Raw genomic sequence first — 20172 nt, forward strand, 5'->3', positions numbered from 1 at the left:
ATAGCGCAAATTGGTATTTTTTTGTTTGCATTTTTGCCCTACTGTTCAAGGTTCTGAAGGGGGTTTCCACTAGAATAAGAACAAGAAGCACATTTTCCCAGGGGGCTGTTTTTGCTCTACTGCTGTTGGGCTGTGGAGGCACCCTGCAGCCTGAGCCTCGATTATTTGTTGCTGTGGTTGGGTGATAAACCCTTTCAGCCTAGTTAAACTCTCAGTGTATTGCTGTTTGATTACATAACACAAAGAGTGTGCACTGCATGTTACAAAACACAGACTTGCTTCTTTTGTGTCCTCCTGAAAAAAAAAGCCAGTTTTCAGGACTCAAACCTGCAGCAGACATTTCCTCACTGTTGTGGGGCTTAATGGCTCCTGGGCTCAGGTTACAGAGTGAGGGCTATATAGGCACCTGTGCCAGTCTCTGAGGACTGTGTATTACCCCACCTCTGAGAAAAGTAGTCTGTGCCACAGCATCCTTGCTACTTGGTTCTGTGACCACTACACAGGTAGTCACAAAACCAATTCAGTAGTCTAAAAATGGCTTGTTATGCCAAAATCGGCATCCTGACACCTGACCCCACCTCTCTGCCTCCTCAGGGAGCTTGGAACATATGGGGAAGAAGAATATGGGGAAGTTTTGGAAAGCAAGAAAGGACATTTGGGTGGAGAATGAATACTGCAGCCAGGGCTTTTCATGGTAAAGGAACCACTGAGAAAGGCTCTTTATGGCAAAGGTGATAAATACCTGTATGGTCACCTAGACTGTGTCACACTAGCTCTGATGCCTCTTCACCCCTTACCCTAACGTTTATTGAATATTCCACTTAAAATCTGAGGAGATAAGACAGGAATAGAAAAGGTTGCTTTCCCTTGCCACACATGAGAAGAAGATAACAGGAATGAAAGGGCCTTCCATATGTAGAGCTGAGAAGACAAATGTTACACCCCTTTTCAAATGCAAGCATTTCCTCTTGCTTGCCTGCTAGAGATTTATTCGTTATCTGTTGTGGGGTAGAAATGCAGAGCCAGGATGGTATTTTTTTCATTTGAATAAGAAGGGTATTTTTCCATCCACTTTTAACCTGTACCTGAAATCAGGCCAGCTGCTGTGTTGTTTAAAGGTAATCAAGTCACTGTTGACAAGAAATGGAAATAATGGCACTACTAAGTATATGCATTGTTAATTTTAACTGATGATGACAGTCTGTGTGGGGAGAGGCTGCTCACAAGGGTGTTTCAATACTCCTGAGAACCTACACACAAACCTACAAGATTTCCTTATCCTGCTAACAAGAGACAAAATAAGATTTGCTCAAAGACTCTTAGTTTTCAAGAGAAAAAGAGAATACTGAGTCATTCTAGTTTGGTTTGAAACCAAATAACACAGGCTGTTAGATTAGTTTAGAGCACAAGCCCAAGAATCAATCTCTTGCCCCAATTAAAAGTATGACCTAACAGCCAGTGAAGTCGTGTTGTAACGAGGCACTTCTGCTGTCTCCAGGAGTAGGAGATCATTTCTGTATCTCATTTTATGTACTAATAATCCCAGATTGCTCTCTGCAGGCATCACATCATGATGCTATATTTTTATTAGTGTTTGAAAGTCAGACAAGGTCAGCTGGATGGAAAATGCTCAGGTTTCATCAAAGCATCCTTTCCTGTAGACAGGCAGTCATATGAAGAACCACGTGCATTCAAGACAGGCTCATGACTGTGAAGGTCTTCTAAGATCATTCTTAAACATCTCTGTGCTTAACATTTTTTTTTCTCTTCAACCTATATTTTTTCTTCCCCATATTTTGGATTGCTGATCTTCAGCTAGCTGCAATTCTGACTAGCTTCTTTACACCAGTTAGGTGTTTAAATTTTCATTTTTCTGTGCCCCTTTTGTAGACAAATACACATAAAATCCTGATAAATCCAGTGCCTTACCTCATGCCTTGAGTAGCCCTGAGGTCAAAGCTGACTGAGAAACCTCTATAGAGTGAGAGAAAATTACACGAGTAAGAGAAAATGACTTTAAAATGGTTGTGTTTATCACCTGAATGCTATCGCCTCTCATTGTCTCTTTAGGGTGCAAAATATGTCTCCAGAAACAGAAGTTCTTTTTAAAAATACAGTAAAAATTCACTTGGTCTTCTATGATTTAGAGGGGTCACATGAGAAACATGATAATGTCATGATTTTAAAATCAATGCTACCAATATCCGAGGTCCATTTCTGCTGTTTGCTTGCTCAGGGAAACCCAGAGATTGTGATCAACAGCTTGTACTCCTCCACACTGTATCCCTGTGACTCAGAGCTGTGTACCAGTGTCCAATGCATTTTTAAATCAGTTTTGTAGGCCTTTACTAGAAAGATAAGTCTGTGCCATCATTTTACGTCATTCCCAGTGGAAGGTGGTGGCTCCTTTTCTGACAAGTGATTGATTTTGTGTCCCTACCTATGGAAGATGATCTTTAAGGTCCCTTCCAAGCAAAACCATCCTATGATTTTAAAGTGGTATTAGTAATGTGCAAGGTTTTGTAGGCTCAATACCAAATATTACATTGATGGATGCTTGCAGATGCAGGCAGACCATAATAAAAAAGAGCCTCTGAGCTCATATTGTTGGCTTTAGTCCAACAGAATTGCCAAATTAGAGACAAATGTCCTAGATTCCCTTGCTTTTTTATCTTTTATACTCTAAAATTATGGAATTCATTCATCTTGGAAAAAATGGTTGGTAAGCTCTGATATTTTTAAGAAGAGCTGAATGAATTGATATGTATCAGTTGAAATTAATAAGTTCAATTTTCTTTCATCACCTCCTACTTTTGTTCATTGAAAAGTGCTGTAAGGAAAATATGTGTATGTGTGCATATGTGCATTAAATATTTAATAGTGGACAAGGCTAGATGAATGGAAGAACCTTTCCCAGCTAATTAAGCACTTTTATTAGAATTCCAGGAGGATTTTTTTAGTTGCATCTTCTAAAAGTCTTATTTCTTGATTATCTGTTCTCGCAGGTCTTCAATTCCCATTTGTATTACATTTTATTCTGTCTCACTGCAAGTCTCAGCAGGGCTCTGTATCTCCTGGGGAGAAAATTTCTTAATGGCACCTGTCTCCTCTTTTCCTTGGTGAATTTTGAAGTAAACAAGTCATTTAATTGTGTCAGGTCATTAAAAACAAGTAATTAAATTTGCAGGTTTACTTCTCAATAAATGACATTCCTGCTTCTTGGAAATCTTCCCCTTTTTCTCCATATCCTTATCTATGGTTCTTTGTACATTTATGAACATACATATTTTACATGCTTTTATTTGGTTTTGCAAATTTTCTTCAGTGTGTTTTTTTAACTCATCGTGTATCCAAAACTCTTAAATATGATGAAGTTCCCACTTCTTTATGGCCCGTGCACATTTATTCTCTATGTGGTGGTTTATATCTCTTTTTTTCTTTCCTTCTTTCTGAGGAAGAAGAAATCTGTCTTAGCCACTGTCTGATTTTATTCTATTAGAAGTAGCTATGAAGACATTGAGTTCTGCTGCTGAGACAGATAGTTTAGATAGATAGATAGGTTTTTATAGTTAATCATAAAAAATGCTTCAAGTACTGTGAGCTGATGTCTTTAAGACTGTTTTCTTTCCAAATATTCAGTGCTGGCTTGATGCAGATAACATGAGGGGATATTTTTGCCATCCCCACCCTTTCTTTTAGCTGTCTTTGTTTATTCAACTTTTTTGCACATACTACTGACATCTTAATATACTAATAATAAAGTAAATGTTTTCCAAAATTATGGTATTTGCAAGTTAGGCAAGGAAATTCAAAGTTTTTCTCAGTCCAGCTCATATGCATAGTTTTTATTATTTCTTTAGAGGATGGACATATCAGAGCAGCCTTTGGTGCAATTTGTTTTGTTTTTGCTCAGACTGGCAGCACATGTAAAGAATTTCCGTTCCAATCCTGTTGTTTTGTATTTCAAATTAAAAGTTATGAAAACAGACCTTAAAATAACAGCCATACCACAGACATTGACTATTTTTATCAGTTTCAGACTTTTCCAGTCTGGCATTGTTAAGTATTTTTCTTGAAGCAAAGGGAGCCACACCCTCAGTTGCAGTGGAAAATGTCTATTGGGGTTTTTTAAGTTGCTTTTGAGGAGCTTAATATAGAGCAGTTTGTCATGTTTATGCTCAGAGGGAGACTCAGCACCGTGAAGTCTCTGAGGGAAACTGGTCTTTAGGAGTAAATGTCAGAAGAAGGAGCACACAGACATAAAGATTTCAGAAAAAAACGATACAAACTCTTTCAAACAAGTTCCTCATTAATTAGTATACTTTTTAAAGTCAAATGAAGAAAACCTATTAGGATTGATTAGTTTGTTTTATTCTACATGTGTGTTCTGAGATCAATTGCAAGCAGAAATGATCTGGCAGATAACATGCTGATTGCATGGGGAAGTTTCCTTGTTTGGAAATTTTGAGGGCAGACTTTTTGGCAGAAAACTTCATCTAAGTGAGCAAATTTCTCAATTTGCTATTCAAGTAATGGGTTTTGAACACTGTGCTGAAGTCACACCTGTGTCTGAAGCAATTTAACAGCCTCTGGTCCAGACAATGTCATCTTAATATGGGAGAGTTTGTACAGCACCCACTCCATATTCTGTCTGGCCTGAAACAATGTTATTATTCCCTTCCTTCCCAGGCTTTAAAATCAGCCATTTTAAGAGATGGGAGAAATAATGACAACCATTTAATAAGGCCTTTCCATTTCCTTGGCTGGAAATTAAGATCTTTTTTCATAAGGAAATAGTGAAAATGGTGTGAGGATGCTGTGAAGCTGGTTCTTTGCCCAAACCAGGAACTGGAGATGTACAGACTGCCTTTGGAATTGCCCATTTCCAAGCCAGCATCCTGCACAAATGAGCTCACAAGGGACAGGCTCAAATCCAAACAAGCCCTTATTGTGAGTGTCTGTGAGGAGAACTGGCTCTTTGGAGAGGCTGAGATGACCCATAATATTGATTGATTCAGGAAAAAATATAGAGGAATTTTTAGCAGGCTGTTTTGGAGGAGAGGGAAGGGTGTAGCTATGGAGAACTCAGATGTCATGAAATCCCATTTATGCAACACTTGTAAAATGGATTAGTGCTCCTGGGATATAGGTCTGACAATAGGTCTGTGGGTATGACTACCTCAAGGGAATTTTACCTAGGAGAGTTAAATGTCCAGAATAAGCTGAGTTAATTGGAAATGTGTTTGATAGATGCTCTCCAAAGGGGTTTTTCAGTATGAGGTTCACTAAGAGCTTTCTCAACAAGAGCATTAGAGAGTTGTGGCCATCCCATCCAGAGCTGCTGTGTAGAAAACTCGACTTCATCTCCTCCTCCTCCTCTCTCTTGGTGATATAATAGCCCAGAGAAATTAAGACGTGATTTAAGATACAATTTGCCCAGAGAAGTTGTGGATAGCTCATCCCTGGAAGTGTTGAAGGCCAGGCTGGATGGCACTTTCAGCAACCTGGTCTAGTGGAAGGTGTCCTGCCTTTGGCAGGGTGCATGGAACAAGATGATCTTTAAGATCCTTTCCAACACAAAGCTATCTGTGAATCTATGACAATGGGTTTTTAAAGGGGTTTTTGGGACTGTCAGAGTGGGAGTCCACCCATATTCCACCATGGACCATGCACCCAACCCAAGTATGTGGGAATCTGGACTTTCATGGTCAGCTTCACAAGTGAACTCCATTTTCATACCACTTCGAGCCTGATGACAGCCTGGTCTCCCCTGGACACTTCTGATGCAGCCAATCTCCAGGTCATTCCTGCAGTTTCTACGAAGCCTGACAAGGTCAGGTTTGGCAAGGAGGGATGTCTTCTCTATTCCTTTGCATATGATACTGAGGTTTGCTGCAGGTGAGTGAGTAAGTGTTGCTACTGCAGGGAAGAGAATTCTCTCCAAAAGATCAGAAACAAGCCAAAATCTACCAAGCTGAATATGTCCATCTCTCAGGAGCATTTGTGGAGGGAGGCTAGGATCTCAGTCTGCTTTTATAGCCTGTGGTAGAAAGGAACAGCTCACAGCATGAGGATTGATGCCTGGCCACCACCTGCCTTCAGTGGTCTACATCACAACCTGACATACAGGCTGTTACATGATGAGTATAAAGCAGTTTATGGTAACTAGGTCTGTAAATCAGACATCTTCAGACAACAGGCAATGCCATCAGCCAGCCCTTTCAAAAGATTTCAAGACAAACAAACAAGTTTTGCTACAAAAGAAGTTTCCCAGGCATACCCAACAACTTGAGAAAGAACTCAGGAGCTACAATTGCATGTTCCCTTGGCCATACACAGGAGAGGGAAGATGGCTTTGCTGGTTTTTTTGTCTTCAGCAGACCTTTTTCCTGGTAGATTGAATGGAGTGCTTTTCCTTCTGCCTTATCAGCTACCAAAGCTGGTTTATGCAGAATTTCTCATTGCATTAGAGTTTTCTTCTTTTAAAAGATGATACAGTGAGCAGAACTGACAGGACTTGTCTGAGCTCTGGTCTGAATTATTCACTGTAATTGGTATGTCTGTCCCTTAGCTCCATCTGTGTTATCTGAAGCATTACAGCTTTAACTTCTCACAATTTGTATAATCTTTTTATTTAGGGATGGTGTTTCCCCTTCTAATTGTAATTTTTTGCTCTTCTCACCACAGGTAAAATAACCCAAGAACTAGATAGTTCATTTGACAAATAGTGAAGTACTATTTTTTTCCTCCCATAAGAGGTTTCGATTTGATTCGCTATTTTTCTCTTCCTTCTGCGCTCAGAGGTTACTCTCTGTTAAGATAATCAAGACAGCTAACCAAAGAGATTGATTCCTAACAGGCACAGCTGACTGGAAATTTAGGTAGCTAATGCACACAAGCTTGAAAAGACCCAGAACACATTGTATGGCTAGTCTTTTTAGTGAAATGGGAATTTCATGACCACTCTCAATATGAGAGTTATGTATTCTCTTATCCATACCTTACAAAAATTACTTTTTTCTACTCACAAAGATATCTTGTGTGTAAAAACTGTAAGAAAAGATGTAATTTTACTCTCCTGGCAGCAGCTGTGGGTGACCAAAAGCTATTCAGGTACCCTATGATACACTTGGACCTGGAATGTCAGTGTCACAACAACCCATTCTTGCCCTTCCACATTCTCCTTTCATCCCATATCCATCAAATCTGTCATCTTTACTGTGAGGGTGTTGGGAAACTGGCACAGGTTTCCCAGAGGATCTGTGGGTGCTCCATCCCTGGAAGTGTTCAAGGCCAGGTTGGATGGGGCTCTGAGAACCCTGTTCTAGTGGACGGTGTCCCTGCCCATGGCAGTTGGAGTTTGGAACAAGATGATCATTCAGGTCACTTCCAACCAAAACCATTCAATGATCCTATAAGTCAGTGACCTTGAGCACTTCAATTTAAAGTCAGCTACACAAATCTCTTCCCAGGGACCTTGCAGATTTTATGGGTTACAGTTCATAGTCACTGATATGGACCTTCTAGCAGGAGAGTGAAAGTTGCTCTTCCACCTGCAAGAATTATGGAAAGGGTTGTGAGAGTGGGTGTCCTTGCCTTGGACCTGTTCATTGTACTTGGTCTTTGCTCAGGAGTTCACAGGAAATTATAGTTTTTTTACATTGGAAAGATTGCACAAAGTCAATTCTGAATATTCCTCTTGCTGCTGTGTTTGGACTTGCTACAACAGCACCAGTGCTGTGGGAATGTGCAGCCAAGGGACTTCCTGGCTTACAGAGCAGAGCTGGAGTGCAATGTGGTACAGCACCAGGTCCCAAAACAGGCAAAAAAGAGAATTCAGTTAGTGTCTAATTATTGAATTCAATTTTGTTGTGTTTTGAAAACATGGCTTGGAAAACATGGCACAAAAAGGCCTTTTGCTTAAAGGCCAGTCAGGTTTTGTTTCTTTTCTCTGGTTTTGGGTGATGTTGGTCTCAAATTGCCTTGTTATTCCTGTCTGTAGACCAGTGATAACACCCTTACTTTTTCAAGCAGTTTGAGATCTGTTAATGAGGCATATTGTATACAGGCTTTATTAGTGTTCTTCTTTGTAGAATGTTACTATACACAGAGTTGTACCAATGACTTCAGAATATGTAATGTAATTATTTGTGCTGAGTATAAATACAGTTAAGGCAGTGCTATCTGTGCTGTGATAAAATGACATTATGATGCTCTGACATTTCCCAAAAGAGCCTCCTTTTTCTATATTACATTTGTTATGTCTCCCTGCTGTTTAGCTACAAAATGAAGGTAACAGATGAAAGAACTAGAAAAGCATTTTTTGTTTTATTGTCTAAAAAATTAGACATTTGGTATTAATAGGAGCTTTTCCCTTTGAAGCCAGGTTGCATGTCAGTTGTTATACAGTTGCTAAAATTTCCTGCCATCATGTTCCAAGGAAAAATTATTAGAGAGAAAAGCTGTGGAGTGAAGAAGATGAAATTATATTTTTCTTGTGGCAGTAGGATTCAAAGATGTAATTATTGTTTATCACTTGTGGACATCATCAGTGTTGATAAATACAATTACATTGTTTGCCATCCCTCAACTAATTCCTGAGGCTTAGGCAAGTCAGCAGTGGAACTAATATGTTTAGCTTTGTTTTAGTAAGAAACAGAAATTGTCACTTAAATACTTGATCTTACCAACACTTGCTAGTGGTGAAGTGTTCACCTTACTGTAAAAAAGTCTGCTGAAATCTGGCAATAATTATTGAATGATTCCAGGTGAAAGACATCTTACAAATTCATGGTATTTCCAAAGCAGGTGTGCACCAGCTTAAACAAGGATATTTCTGAAGCTGAAGTATTATTTTTCTCTTTCCACAGGGATCCTCAGAATTTGTTACCCCCTGAGGTCAGCAATGCAAAGCTTCAGTATGCTGGTTGGGGTCCAAAAGGGCAACAGCTGGTAAGAGAAAGAACAAGTGTGCAAATGCATTTAGAGACCATGCTGTTATTGCTTGGCAGTAAAGAATAATTCTTTATTGACTGGATTCTTGAAACATGTGGTAGCTTTTAACATCTTTGTGGAGATTGTTTTATCATGTCATTTATTTATAAAATTCCCAGATAGATACATTCACTGCAGAGTATTTGTGTCTAAAAATGAAGAGAAAGAACACTTTATGAAAGCTTTTTGAGAGGATGCACCTGCTTCTCCCAGTGTTGGACACAGGACAGATTATAGAGATAATAGACAGAGTGATTTAGTTTGCATCTCATTGCTTCACAAGGGCATCTTCAGACTTGTAAACTTGGCACTGGGGATATGCTAATATTAGAGGCCCTTTTTGGAGAATGCATCTCCCTAGAACAGAGTTGCCCTGAATTTTCCCTGTAGTTGTTTGTAAAATAGACAGAATTAAAAGTGTATTCTTGAAAGTTTTCAGAGCTGTTAAAAAAAACAAACAAACAAAAAGCAAAAAAAACAACCACATCTCTTGTCAGAGATTCATTATATTTCATAGAGCTTTTCATACTGCAACAGTCCTGTAATCTCCAGTATTTTATCCCTCAGCCACTGCCATCCTGGATGTGCCCATTTTTCAGAGCATGGATTTCCTGTCCAAATCCCCTGGCTTCATATCCTGATGCAAATCCAGTATTAAGGTTTTGCATATTCCAAACATTCTCTACTGTAAAAAAAGAAAAGTGCCAACTTCTTTTTTTTTCTTTTTTTAATGGAAGTTTTATACTAAGAAATGAGCTTTGAAAGCTCATTATATGAGAAAATCTGGCATATATCTCCTGTCTCCAGTCCTCTCTTGGGGATTGTTTGTCTGTATCCTTAACTAGATTGTTTTCAAATCTTGTGATTTAAAAAACAGCAATAAGAGACATTATAGTTGCCAATCTGCAAATGTGTAGGAGAAAACATAACAGATACAGAAACAGGAAAGTCTCTCTGCTGCTCCATCAGGAAGATGATCAACCTCAAATCTGATCAGAGAGGAGATGCAGCAGCCGTTACCTCTATGGTGCTCATTGTTTTCATTGCACCCATGTGCGTGCCCCACTTTCATCCTCTAACGTGCCTTTTCAAATTCCTTAGTCCGTTGCCCAAGAGGTCACTGCTAAACACTTTGTGTCGATTCACAGGGGTCTGATCATGACCAAACCCTTTCCTTTCTATTCATTGGGGAAGACCATCATTGGGCTTCTGGCCAACTTGTGATAATGTACAAAGACTTGATAACACATTATATTCAAAAATAGAATCACAGAATGGGTTGCAAGGGCCCTTAAGGACCATCTTACTCCAACTCCTTTACCACAGGTAGGAAATACCTTTAGGACGTAGCAAAACAGGACAGTATTTTTTTTCTTCACTGTTCATTAGCTCTATTTTGAATCCAACAAACTGAGTTTCATAGTATATAGCAAAAAAATACATCTGCTAATTAAAAGCTAATACTGAGTTGCATTAGTGATGCTTTCCACTCCACAAGTGAGTCTTCCTTTCTTTAATACAGTTTTGCTGTGAACTTGTGTGCCTTCAGCACCTTGAGTGACAGCACATTACTGATTCACACTCCTGTGCATTTTGCCAAGCTGCACAGGTGTACTTAACTTCCACCTCGGAAGGAAGAATGAACTTTTTTCATGCCAAAGTCAAGATGACCAATTTTTTCCTTCCATTGCCTTCATTACCCAAGTAACATAACCATATGGAAAGGAAAAGTATTCATATCAAAATAGATTAATTATATATACAACAGGCAGTATATACTGTCCAGGAGAAGAAAATTCTTCTTTAATCCCAGCTTTATCATTTAATGCTGAAATAATCAATACCACTTTCCACTGTATTTTATTAAGGAATTTACAGAAAAAACTCAAAGCCCTGTTTCCTGAAGACATCAAGTTTAGTACATGTTCCTTCTGTGGGATACATGCTATGTATTTTTTAAGTACCTTTAAATATCCCCGTAGCTATTGAATTCCATATGAATCTTGGAAATATCTTGCTACAGTGGATTTGTTCTGCATGCTTTTTTTTCCCTTCTTTTTCATTTTCTTTTTTACTTCAAAATTCAGAAATTTATTGGCCTGTAATTGAGCTCTATTCCCTGTTCTTACATTTAGAATCAAGGTAGGTGAAGAGCACCTCATTGGTAGTTTGAGCATTGTCTTTCATAATTCTAATATGTGTGCCTTTTTGCTCTTTTCCTGGCCAGTTTACCTTGAAATAAAATTATACCTGTAGTTTATAAAATAATCAGGCTTTTACATACATCAGTGTAATCTATTTATATCCAATGATCAGCAAAGAATTGCCAGAGAAAATGAAGCTTTAAAAAAAATCTATAAGTATTATAAATGAGATAGAGAAATTCACAATGCTCACTGTTCTGTACTTTAGGACTAATTGGGTTACTCAGAATATAACTGCTGGCAAAATTCATGTCATCTTCTGTGGAGACAACATCAAATGCATAGAGAGAGAAAAATTAAAGTTATTAAAATTGGATAGTGTGACTGTGTTTTTTCTAAATGGACATTGAGTTGTATTGCAGGAGAAGGAGGGTCATTATGTTGAGTGGAATGGAAAGGAGTAACTTACTGGGAACTACATGGCACCTCCCCTGTTTCTAGGTGGTTATGGGTCAGACACCTGTGAGTGTATTTGAGGGCGGTCCTACAGCAGCAATAAGGTCCCTGAGCCTGTGTCAGCCCTGGTGCTGCACACAGCAGCATCCCTCTGTGCTCAGGCTGCCAGCCAACTTCATGCTGCATCTACCAGAAAAGGTGGGAGCAAAGGGCAGATGGGTTTTGTATCACCTTGAAGATACCCCAATTTTCAGGAAATAAAAAAGCTTTCCCCTTGTAATCTCCTGGTTTGTTCTTTCTTGGCAGGACAAAGGAGAGGCAGGGCAGGAGAGTAAAAGGGTTTGATTCCAAAATTTCTATTCTCTTTGTACATACTATTTCATTCTTCCTAGGGGAACTTTGGGTTGCTATGCCTGACCTCTTTCTCTCTTGCATGTTTAATCATTCAAAAAAGAAATAAATCTGAAACAGAAGCAGCCTGAATGATCTGCATTCTTTGTGATTAAAAATAAATAGTGGAACAATCCCAGGAGCAATTTTCTATTTATCTTATTTTCCTTTGTCCTTTCTCATTAAATTATATGCCAATTTTTAGATGATGAACTACTTGGAGCATGATTCTTGACTTCTTACTAGCCTGTAGAATGCCACACATGCCAACTGAGCTGTTTAAGTAATGGCAGGTATTGGATCAGAGTAAATCTGTGTCAGAAGATCAGAATGTAAAAAAATCCACATTCCTGGCACCTCAGAAAAAAACCTTCAGCTTTTCTCTGATCTCAGCCAAAGTCTTAGCAAAATAAGTCTTACAAAGCTGTTGGAACAATGGAACCCTTACCAGTATGAGCTCCACAGTCAGAAGAAAAAGCCACTAATTTCAGTACAAGAGGGAACATATTCCCTCAGTCTGAGTTTTAATAAAGGGCCGGTTCCTCTCATTTGTCCTACATGAGCCTTCCTTTATACCTTGTAAAATGAGTGAACAACACTGTCAAATTGGAATATCAGTGTGATATATTCACTATTTGAGGGTGTGAATGACTATGCAAAATGTCTGTGAAAAAATCCATCCTTTCCATGGTGCACCTGACAGCCCAAAGTCACACTTAGTATTCTGTTTCATCAGCCCAGTGGCCTTCAGCATAGTGCTTGGTGTTTTTCTAGTGAATAGGCTGCATTATCCTCAGTTTGTGTGATATTTCCCAGCAATATAAGGATGTGGGTGGCATGACAGGACTGCAAAAAGTGTTAGGCTGTACCTTTGCCATGTTCCGATTGTGCTTATCTGTGTAAGACTCTTCACTTCTTTGATTTCCTCTCTTTTTCTGATCATGTCACCTATGACTCAACAGCTACCCACTTTCAAAGTTTTCATTCTGTCACAAAAAAAAAATCTTCCGTTAATTGATCTTACTGGAATATTTTCCCAGTTTCATCATGTTCCATCTCTTAGAGCGAGGATCTGCCCACATGCCAAGAGCTCACATGAGGCACCTGTGGTACATTTGCCACAATAGTATCTAAGCAAAGGTTCGTAGTTACTATGATACTGAACTCAGCTTTCATAAAACTTGTGTGGCTGACAGGCTTGGAACTTCATCCATAAAAATAAGTGCAGTGGGAAGAGGTTTCCTTTGCTGTTTTGCTTGGCAGTGTGGCCGAAGTCAGGGAGTGCTTCGGGAGTAAGAGACTGTCCAGAGCATATCTGTAGCTAAAATGCTGAGGGAATAAACCCAAACCTTTCAGGAGGTTTTTATCTAAGTTGTTGCAAAATGAGCACATCAAAATATTTGCCTTAAGGACAACTAGGAATATCCATGGGCCCTATTGCCAAAAGGAAGGAGGAAGCAGGAATAAATATGCAGTAAATATTTGTCTGCATTGACAGCACTAAATACAGTTCACAGGAGCTATTGAACTCCATTTTCAAAAGGAGAACTTCTGCTGTGCTGCTATTTTCAGCTTCCATTTTTTTTTTAATCAGAATCTGTAACAGTCCTGACAGATATTAATGGTAATGGTGACATATCAGATGCTGAGGGGGGGGCAGTTTTGCACGACTCTCTCATACATCATAGTATTTATTCTTCAACAAAGAGAACCATTTTTTTGAAGGTTCCCCTGGCCAGTCAGTCTGTTACTGTTTACGCTGTTTCTTTAAGTACCAAAAACGTAAAGGAAGAGGATTAGGGTTGCTGGAAGTTTTGTGTGCCCTTGCACTTACTGCAGCCCCACAGAAAGGTCAAAATGGGGTTTTCCTGCATTCATAGGCAATAAGCGTTTTCCAATGTCAACTCTTTTTGGAGCAGGAACTTAATCTTGTAGATTGTGCCACAATCAAGTTTCTAATTGGTTCTAAAGGTAACAGAAGTTAAGTTTCACAGCAGGTGCAGAAGATGCATTAAGAAATCTCTATTTCAGTGAAATGTAAATGCCAGGGGGAGAAAAAAGGAGTGATTCTTTCAGCCCCTACTATGTTTGCAGGTGCTCTCAAACAGTGAATGCTGATGCTGGTAGACAGCTTATTGTCATACATATTGCTGTCTAAGAAGTGCAACATGATTAAGAGAAATATTGGATTTTCTTCCTAGATAAAGCATTTGAATGATAGATCCTACTGCACATGACCAGAACATAACCATCTCACTTGTTACCATTTGTTTTTTTTTAATGCTGTCATAAAATGTTCTACCAACTAGGATATCTAGATGCAAAAAAGCTGGTTAAGTGATGACACCTGGAACTAAACTGGAGTGACTCCTCTAATTAGAATTTTTTTTTCTTGCCTGAATTTGCACCTGTCATGCCAACTTAGTTCCAGGCAGGAGGGCTGCACAGATATCAGGAGAGGAGGACCATTTTCACAGGAGGCACTGAATCATCTGCTGTTGTTCCTATTCCAGCAGGGGTTTTGAACTGCTCTGTGTATAATTGCTGTAGGTCTATTTGTCTCTACCATTATTTCATAGATTTTTACATCATTATTTTCAAGCTGCTGTTCTCTCACCTTCTCTTTTTTTCAATAACATCTGAGTCAATATTTAGCTGTGGTCTGCTGTATGTAATTATTCTGGCTTCCTTATCTTGCTAGTTGCAAGAAAGAAAACCTTCCCCCCAATATCTATATAAGCCCTATTTAAGCATGGTGAGGGATATTCAGACAGCTTTTTACATGGTCCCTTCATTCTTGAAATACAATAATTTAAGCACACTAATGTGCAATCTCCTCCTCATTCCCCTTTCCAGTGTCATAATATGATTTTTTTAGGGAAATTCCAGTAAGGTATATTATGCACAACTTAAACATCTGGACAGGTTGCTCCTGTTGCGGATTCTCTTTCCCCTCTCTCCTCATTTTTTTAAATAATTCCTCCAGGAAAGTGTTGCATTTAGTGAGGGTTTTTTTGTTTGTTGGGCTTTTTTCCTTTGGTGCTCTACCCAAATACCAGACTTAGGATAATACAGACATCACCCCTGGGCGGGAGACGCTGCCATAGGCTTCCTCTATGACTTCATTTATGGCACTTATAGCAATATATTCCTCTCATAGTGGACTTACAGAATTCATGCATTAAATGTTGCAGACAATCACACTCTGCATTAAGGAAACTGAGTGACTACCTACAACAAGTGTATATATCAATGGATTTACTAGCTTAGAGCAAATCACCATCTTGTTCTGCTACAGGGAAAGCACTGAATTCTCTTCCTTTATATGTTACCACATTTTCTCATGTGCTATTGAAGCTGCATAAAATACATTATTCCTGGCAGTACAACAATCCAGCATTGGTTCAGTTCCATTAAGAATAATTCCCTCCTGTTACAGAAATTCCTTTAATTTCAGTTGTGCTTTGTGGATATTGAACAGGCCCTTTTTGTCAAGAGTAGATTTCATTTCAGAGAGCTAACTGCTAAAGTATCTATTTGTGTGTACATAAGGGCTCCTGGCATCTTACAAAACTGTGGTTGGTAGAGGATGTCCATTGAAATAAGTGCATATGAATAGTGTTGTGTTATAAAAGCTGCTGTTTTGTGCCATGAGAATAGTTACCTTTTGCTGTAGATAGCAACAGTTATTGCTGAATATGATGAAGTGACAGATGTTAGGATGCCACAAGCAGGACTGAGAAGTGCCACCCAAGTGTTTCACCTTCATTTGTGGTGTTGGTCTCTCCTTCCCTGGAAACTGCCATTTGTCAGAGACATGAGAAAGCTTCAGTAACAGTTCTGTTACCTCTACTCTTCACCTGCTGGAATAGGTGTTGATTGTTTCTGCAACTAAACTTTTAATTAAGGAGTATTACACTGACTGACTCACTGGCCAAGATTGGATGTGCACTGGAAGAATCCTGAATCCCAGCTGCCAGTTTCTTTATGCTGACACAAGTAGTATCTGCACTCTCCTTAGTCAAGTATTCATTCTATAACACAATAAAACATTTTAAATGAAACACTGTATCATCTCACATTAAATAATCTAATTTATAGTGATGCCCTACATAACCATCAGTGATATTAGGTTACAGAATACAAGATAATCCATTAAGCAGAACTTAAAAGCAGAATCAGAGTTCCATACTAAATGATACATTTACTATTACATTCTTTTATATAACAAGGCAGTTATAAATTAAAATAACCCCATTAGAATACAGGGCAATGAAATCCAAGCAGACATGGTTCTCTTTGTTGAGGTGGAACAAACCCTCTTTTCTTCCCTGAAGAACAGGAAATAGGACAGCATGTTTTTCTTGAAATACGTATTTTTTAATCTCCTGAATCATGGTAATTGTTTATTTGGCTGTACTTTGGCAGATTTTAGGTGTGATTAGAATCTGTACGTGTTGTGTACTAACCTGCTCACAGAATACAAATGGAAATGCACAGGGCTTGTAAGGATGCAATGTCAAAACTGTAGAAAATCTTGCAGAAACCTGAGAGGAATATTAATGCACTGAAGGACTTAAGATGAGAGAATCAAGAGGAAAAAAAATCTTTCCGTGCCTAGTTTAAAAGGAAAAATTTTAGTAATGTGTCTTCATATCATAGAAATCTGTCATTACTCCTATAGTCCATTATATGGGTCTTTATCTTCAGTATCAGTTTTGGATTGCCTCCAAAGACCTTTAAACACACAAGATTTTACAAACTCTACTGATTTCCAAAGAGGGAACTCAAGTGGGATTCTTCCAAGAAAGTTTTTGAATATGCCAAAGCCTGCTCTCCTAAAATCGTGAGCTTAATGGTTTTTTTTGCCATGATGTTTGCTCTTGTGATCCTGAACTTCGCCACCTCATGACTTGTGCAGCCTCAGCTGCTCCCAGCTTTCACCTTCCCCTGCAATTCCTCCTTATTTGAAAATGTGAGGACCAGCAGAGCATCTCCCTTCATCAACTCCTTGATCACCTGTGTCAGGACAATGTCCTCAAAGCCCTGCACAGACCACCTGTTTTTTTAATTTGTGCCCATGTCATTGACCCTCCACCAGATAATGGTTAAGATCCCCCATGCGGACCAGGGCACTTGAATGTGAAGCTTCTTACAGTTACATGAAGAGCACATCTCCTCAACCAGTCAGTTGGCAGAAGATGGACACCACAACATCACCCACACTGATCTGCCTGCTTATCCTGACCTATAAGCTCTCATTTGGTCCTTCATGCATCACCAGGCAGAGCTCCCTGCATCTCTGCTGCTCTGTCACATAAAGGGAACCTTCTCCTCATGGGTATTTTTGCCTGTCCTTCCAGAAGAGCCTATATCCATCCATCACAACTCTTCAGTATAAGCTGTCCCACCACATCTCTGTGATCCTGTGGATATTGTAGCTCTACAGATGCACACGAGCCTTAATGAGATAAGCTCAGTTAGTTAGAGCACAGTGTTAATTATGCCAAGTTTGTGGGTTTGATCCCTGTAGGGGCCATTTACTTGAGTTGGGCTCAGTGATCCTTGTGGGTCCTTACTAACTCTGAATATTCTCTGATTCTGAATTGAATTTTAGGCTTTGACTCTGAGATGAACTCAGCTGGTTAGAGCATGGTGCTAATATCACCAAGGTTATGGACTCAATCCCTGTACAGGCTGTTCATTTAAGAGTTGGACTTGATGATCCTTGTGGGCCCCTTGCAACTCAGAATATTCTGTGATTCTGTAATTTCTCATGTTTATTCCCCATGATGCAAGCATTAGTGTACAGGCACATAAGAGGGACATAACTGTGACAGTTTCCCTGGAAAAATATTAAAGCTTTCCTTATGGACTTGTGTGCTCATCTTCTCCCTTTTTTGGGGCATTGTTTGAGGTGAACCTCCTTCAACCCTGTTCACTGGAGTCTCTCTTGTCCACATCTCCCTTTCCTTGCTAGCCTGGTCTACCACTTCCTCACCTGACTGGTGTTCTGAATTTAAAGCTCTCCTACCCAGGCAGGACAGAGCTCCCAGCCCCAGAACTGGGGTACTGAACTTGACCTGCAGAGCAGGATCCTTCCTCACAGAGCCTGAAGTCACTGCTTTCCAGCTTTAACCTTCATGGGAGTCTCCATTTACCAGCCGAGTCAGCTCAGACTGTGCCTGCAGCTCCTTTCATGCAGGGTTTCAGAGAAGGTCCCTTAACACTCTTTTTGACATGTCTGGTGTTGTAGAGACTTCTGACCGTCTCCCACTGCTCCTTCACTTCCTCCACCCATACCCACCTCCTCCAGACAAGGTGATCATCTCCCCCAGCCCTAGAGAGAAGTCTCCTCCAGACCTGGAGAGCCACATCCTCTCTCAGGAGCTCCTAAGACACTGTTCATAGATATAGAAAAGGTTTATTTATTTGAAGACATGAAGGAATACTTTTTCATTTTCTCTGATTTGGTAGTCTCTGTTGATCACATATGATGAAAGAAAAATGAAATTCTTAATGTTTTTTTTACAAGGCATATTGGTAATTTCCAAGAACATACAGGTAATATCAGGAGATTTGCACAACTTAAAAACAGTGACTCTGCTGCACTTCCTTTCCTAGATGTGTAATCAAGGTCACTGAAGGCAGCAAATTTTTCGTTTGGCTTTTAGAGTAATTCTGATGGTTTCCTTTGCAGAAAAAGTTGCATTTTCTTTCATTGCATTGATTTCCATGAAGTTAAGCTGTTACACCACTGATATGAGATGTGTCCAAGTCTTCGATCCCCAGTGAGAAGTCATGACTGGTTTTGATGTGTTTATGGATCAGCACAATTCTTATGTTCATCAATCTGTACTACTGTATTCTCTGACTTTAGTGGTCCCATGGAGTGTTTTCAGCTTTCTATCATTAAAAGCTTTCCTGCAGAATCATGTTAAACTGTTGTAGTCCTCCCTTTGGTCTAAACATCACCTTTTCCCACCTCTGGGCAGGGTAAAGGTGAATTAAACTAAGTTTTATCAATTTGTGGCCTGCCTTCAGAAACCACTGTGTCTTCTAAATCCTTGGCATCTAAAGGAGTTAGCTTCTTACTTTAAATTAAAGCAAAGATAAACCCTGGTATAAAAAACTGAAACTGTAGCCTTATCTGTGAACTTTTCATCAAGTTGTGATTCTCTGCAATTTGCTGATTGTGTGGAAGAGTTTCATTGTTTCATCACTGGTCTTAATAATGACATTTTCATTTTGTAAAGAAAAAAAGTGGATTTAAAAATTCTTTATCTTACTCTTCCATCATAATTGCTATCTGTCTCTTTCCTAAATTGCAAACATGAACCAATTGATGGAGAGAATGAAAATATTTTGAAGGTTTTTGTCTTACATCTTTTTTACCCACTGCTATGAAATGGTATTTAAATGGCAAGAAGAAAAGCCTAATTAAAATACTAGATCTTATTATGTAAGCTCACTGGTGAGGAGCAGTTCATGATTTTATTACCCTTTTTTGAAGAACTGCTAAGTGTTGGCGTAATCATGTCATATGCATTAAGAACAACACTAATGACAGAATATATTAATGGCAGCTATTTGAACATGGAAGTTAGCATTTTATGAGGTTCAAAAGAAGAATTTGGCAGAGAATTCATTAAATAATGCATAGTCAGTCAGCAACAAGCTGTAGAACTGATTTTGAATTGATCACACATTTTTCTGCTGAAGTTGATGTAAGAGCAATAACAGCGAAATGCCAAGACCTTTCCAGTACAATGCTCATCAGATTTCTTTAATATCACAAAATAAAAAAACACAATTACTATATCTTCTTCAAGGTGATACATGGCTGAGGATGGCCATGCTAATTCCGTGTGGTACAGACAAGTTTTAACTTGGACAAACAGCAGGGAGTCTCGCTCTTTGCAGCTTTTCATTTTCAGAGTCCTCAGTTCCAGGTTTCACGTGGCAGTGGAAAAACAAATCTGGCTTGAGAAGGGATATCTCCAAAATATTTGGATGGAATTAGAGAGCACTAGAAATGGAGAGGAGGAGGGAGAGGTGTTTCTGCATGTGCATTTCCAGGAAGAGTTTGATGATGATCTGACACTTCCAAACCCCATTTACATGCTGTCTGTTACACACCTCAACCTTTTCTACTTCCTAGACATATTGGGAAGCTAAATCTATGTGT

The 20172-nt window shown here is 39.2% G+C and overlaps 1 protein-coding gene across 4 annotated transcripts in view; it reads left to right on the top strand.

Moving 5' to 3' along the window:
• The window catches only part of DPP6 (dipeptidyl peptidase like 6), a 547763-nt gene that overhangs the window by 436400 nt on the left and 91191 nt on the right, over positions 1 to 20172 (top strand). For all 4 annotated transcript variants that reach the window (XM_071559976.1, XM_071559978.1, XM_071559975.1 and 1 more), the window contains one exon: positions 8871 to 8952. In XM_071559976.1, coding sequence (XP_071416077.1) covers positions 8871 to 8952 — 82 coding nt within the window. The remainder of the gene's footprint in view (positions 1 to 8870; positions 8953 to 20172) is intronic.

The sequence above is a fragment of the Pithys albifrons genome, chromosome 7, assembly GCF_047495875.1.
Source record: "Pithys albifrons albifrons isolate INPA30051 chromosome 7, PitAlb_v1, whole genome shotgun sequence".
NCBI lineage: Eukaryota > Metazoa > Chordata > Aves > Passeriformes > Thamnophilidae > Pithys > Pithys albifrons.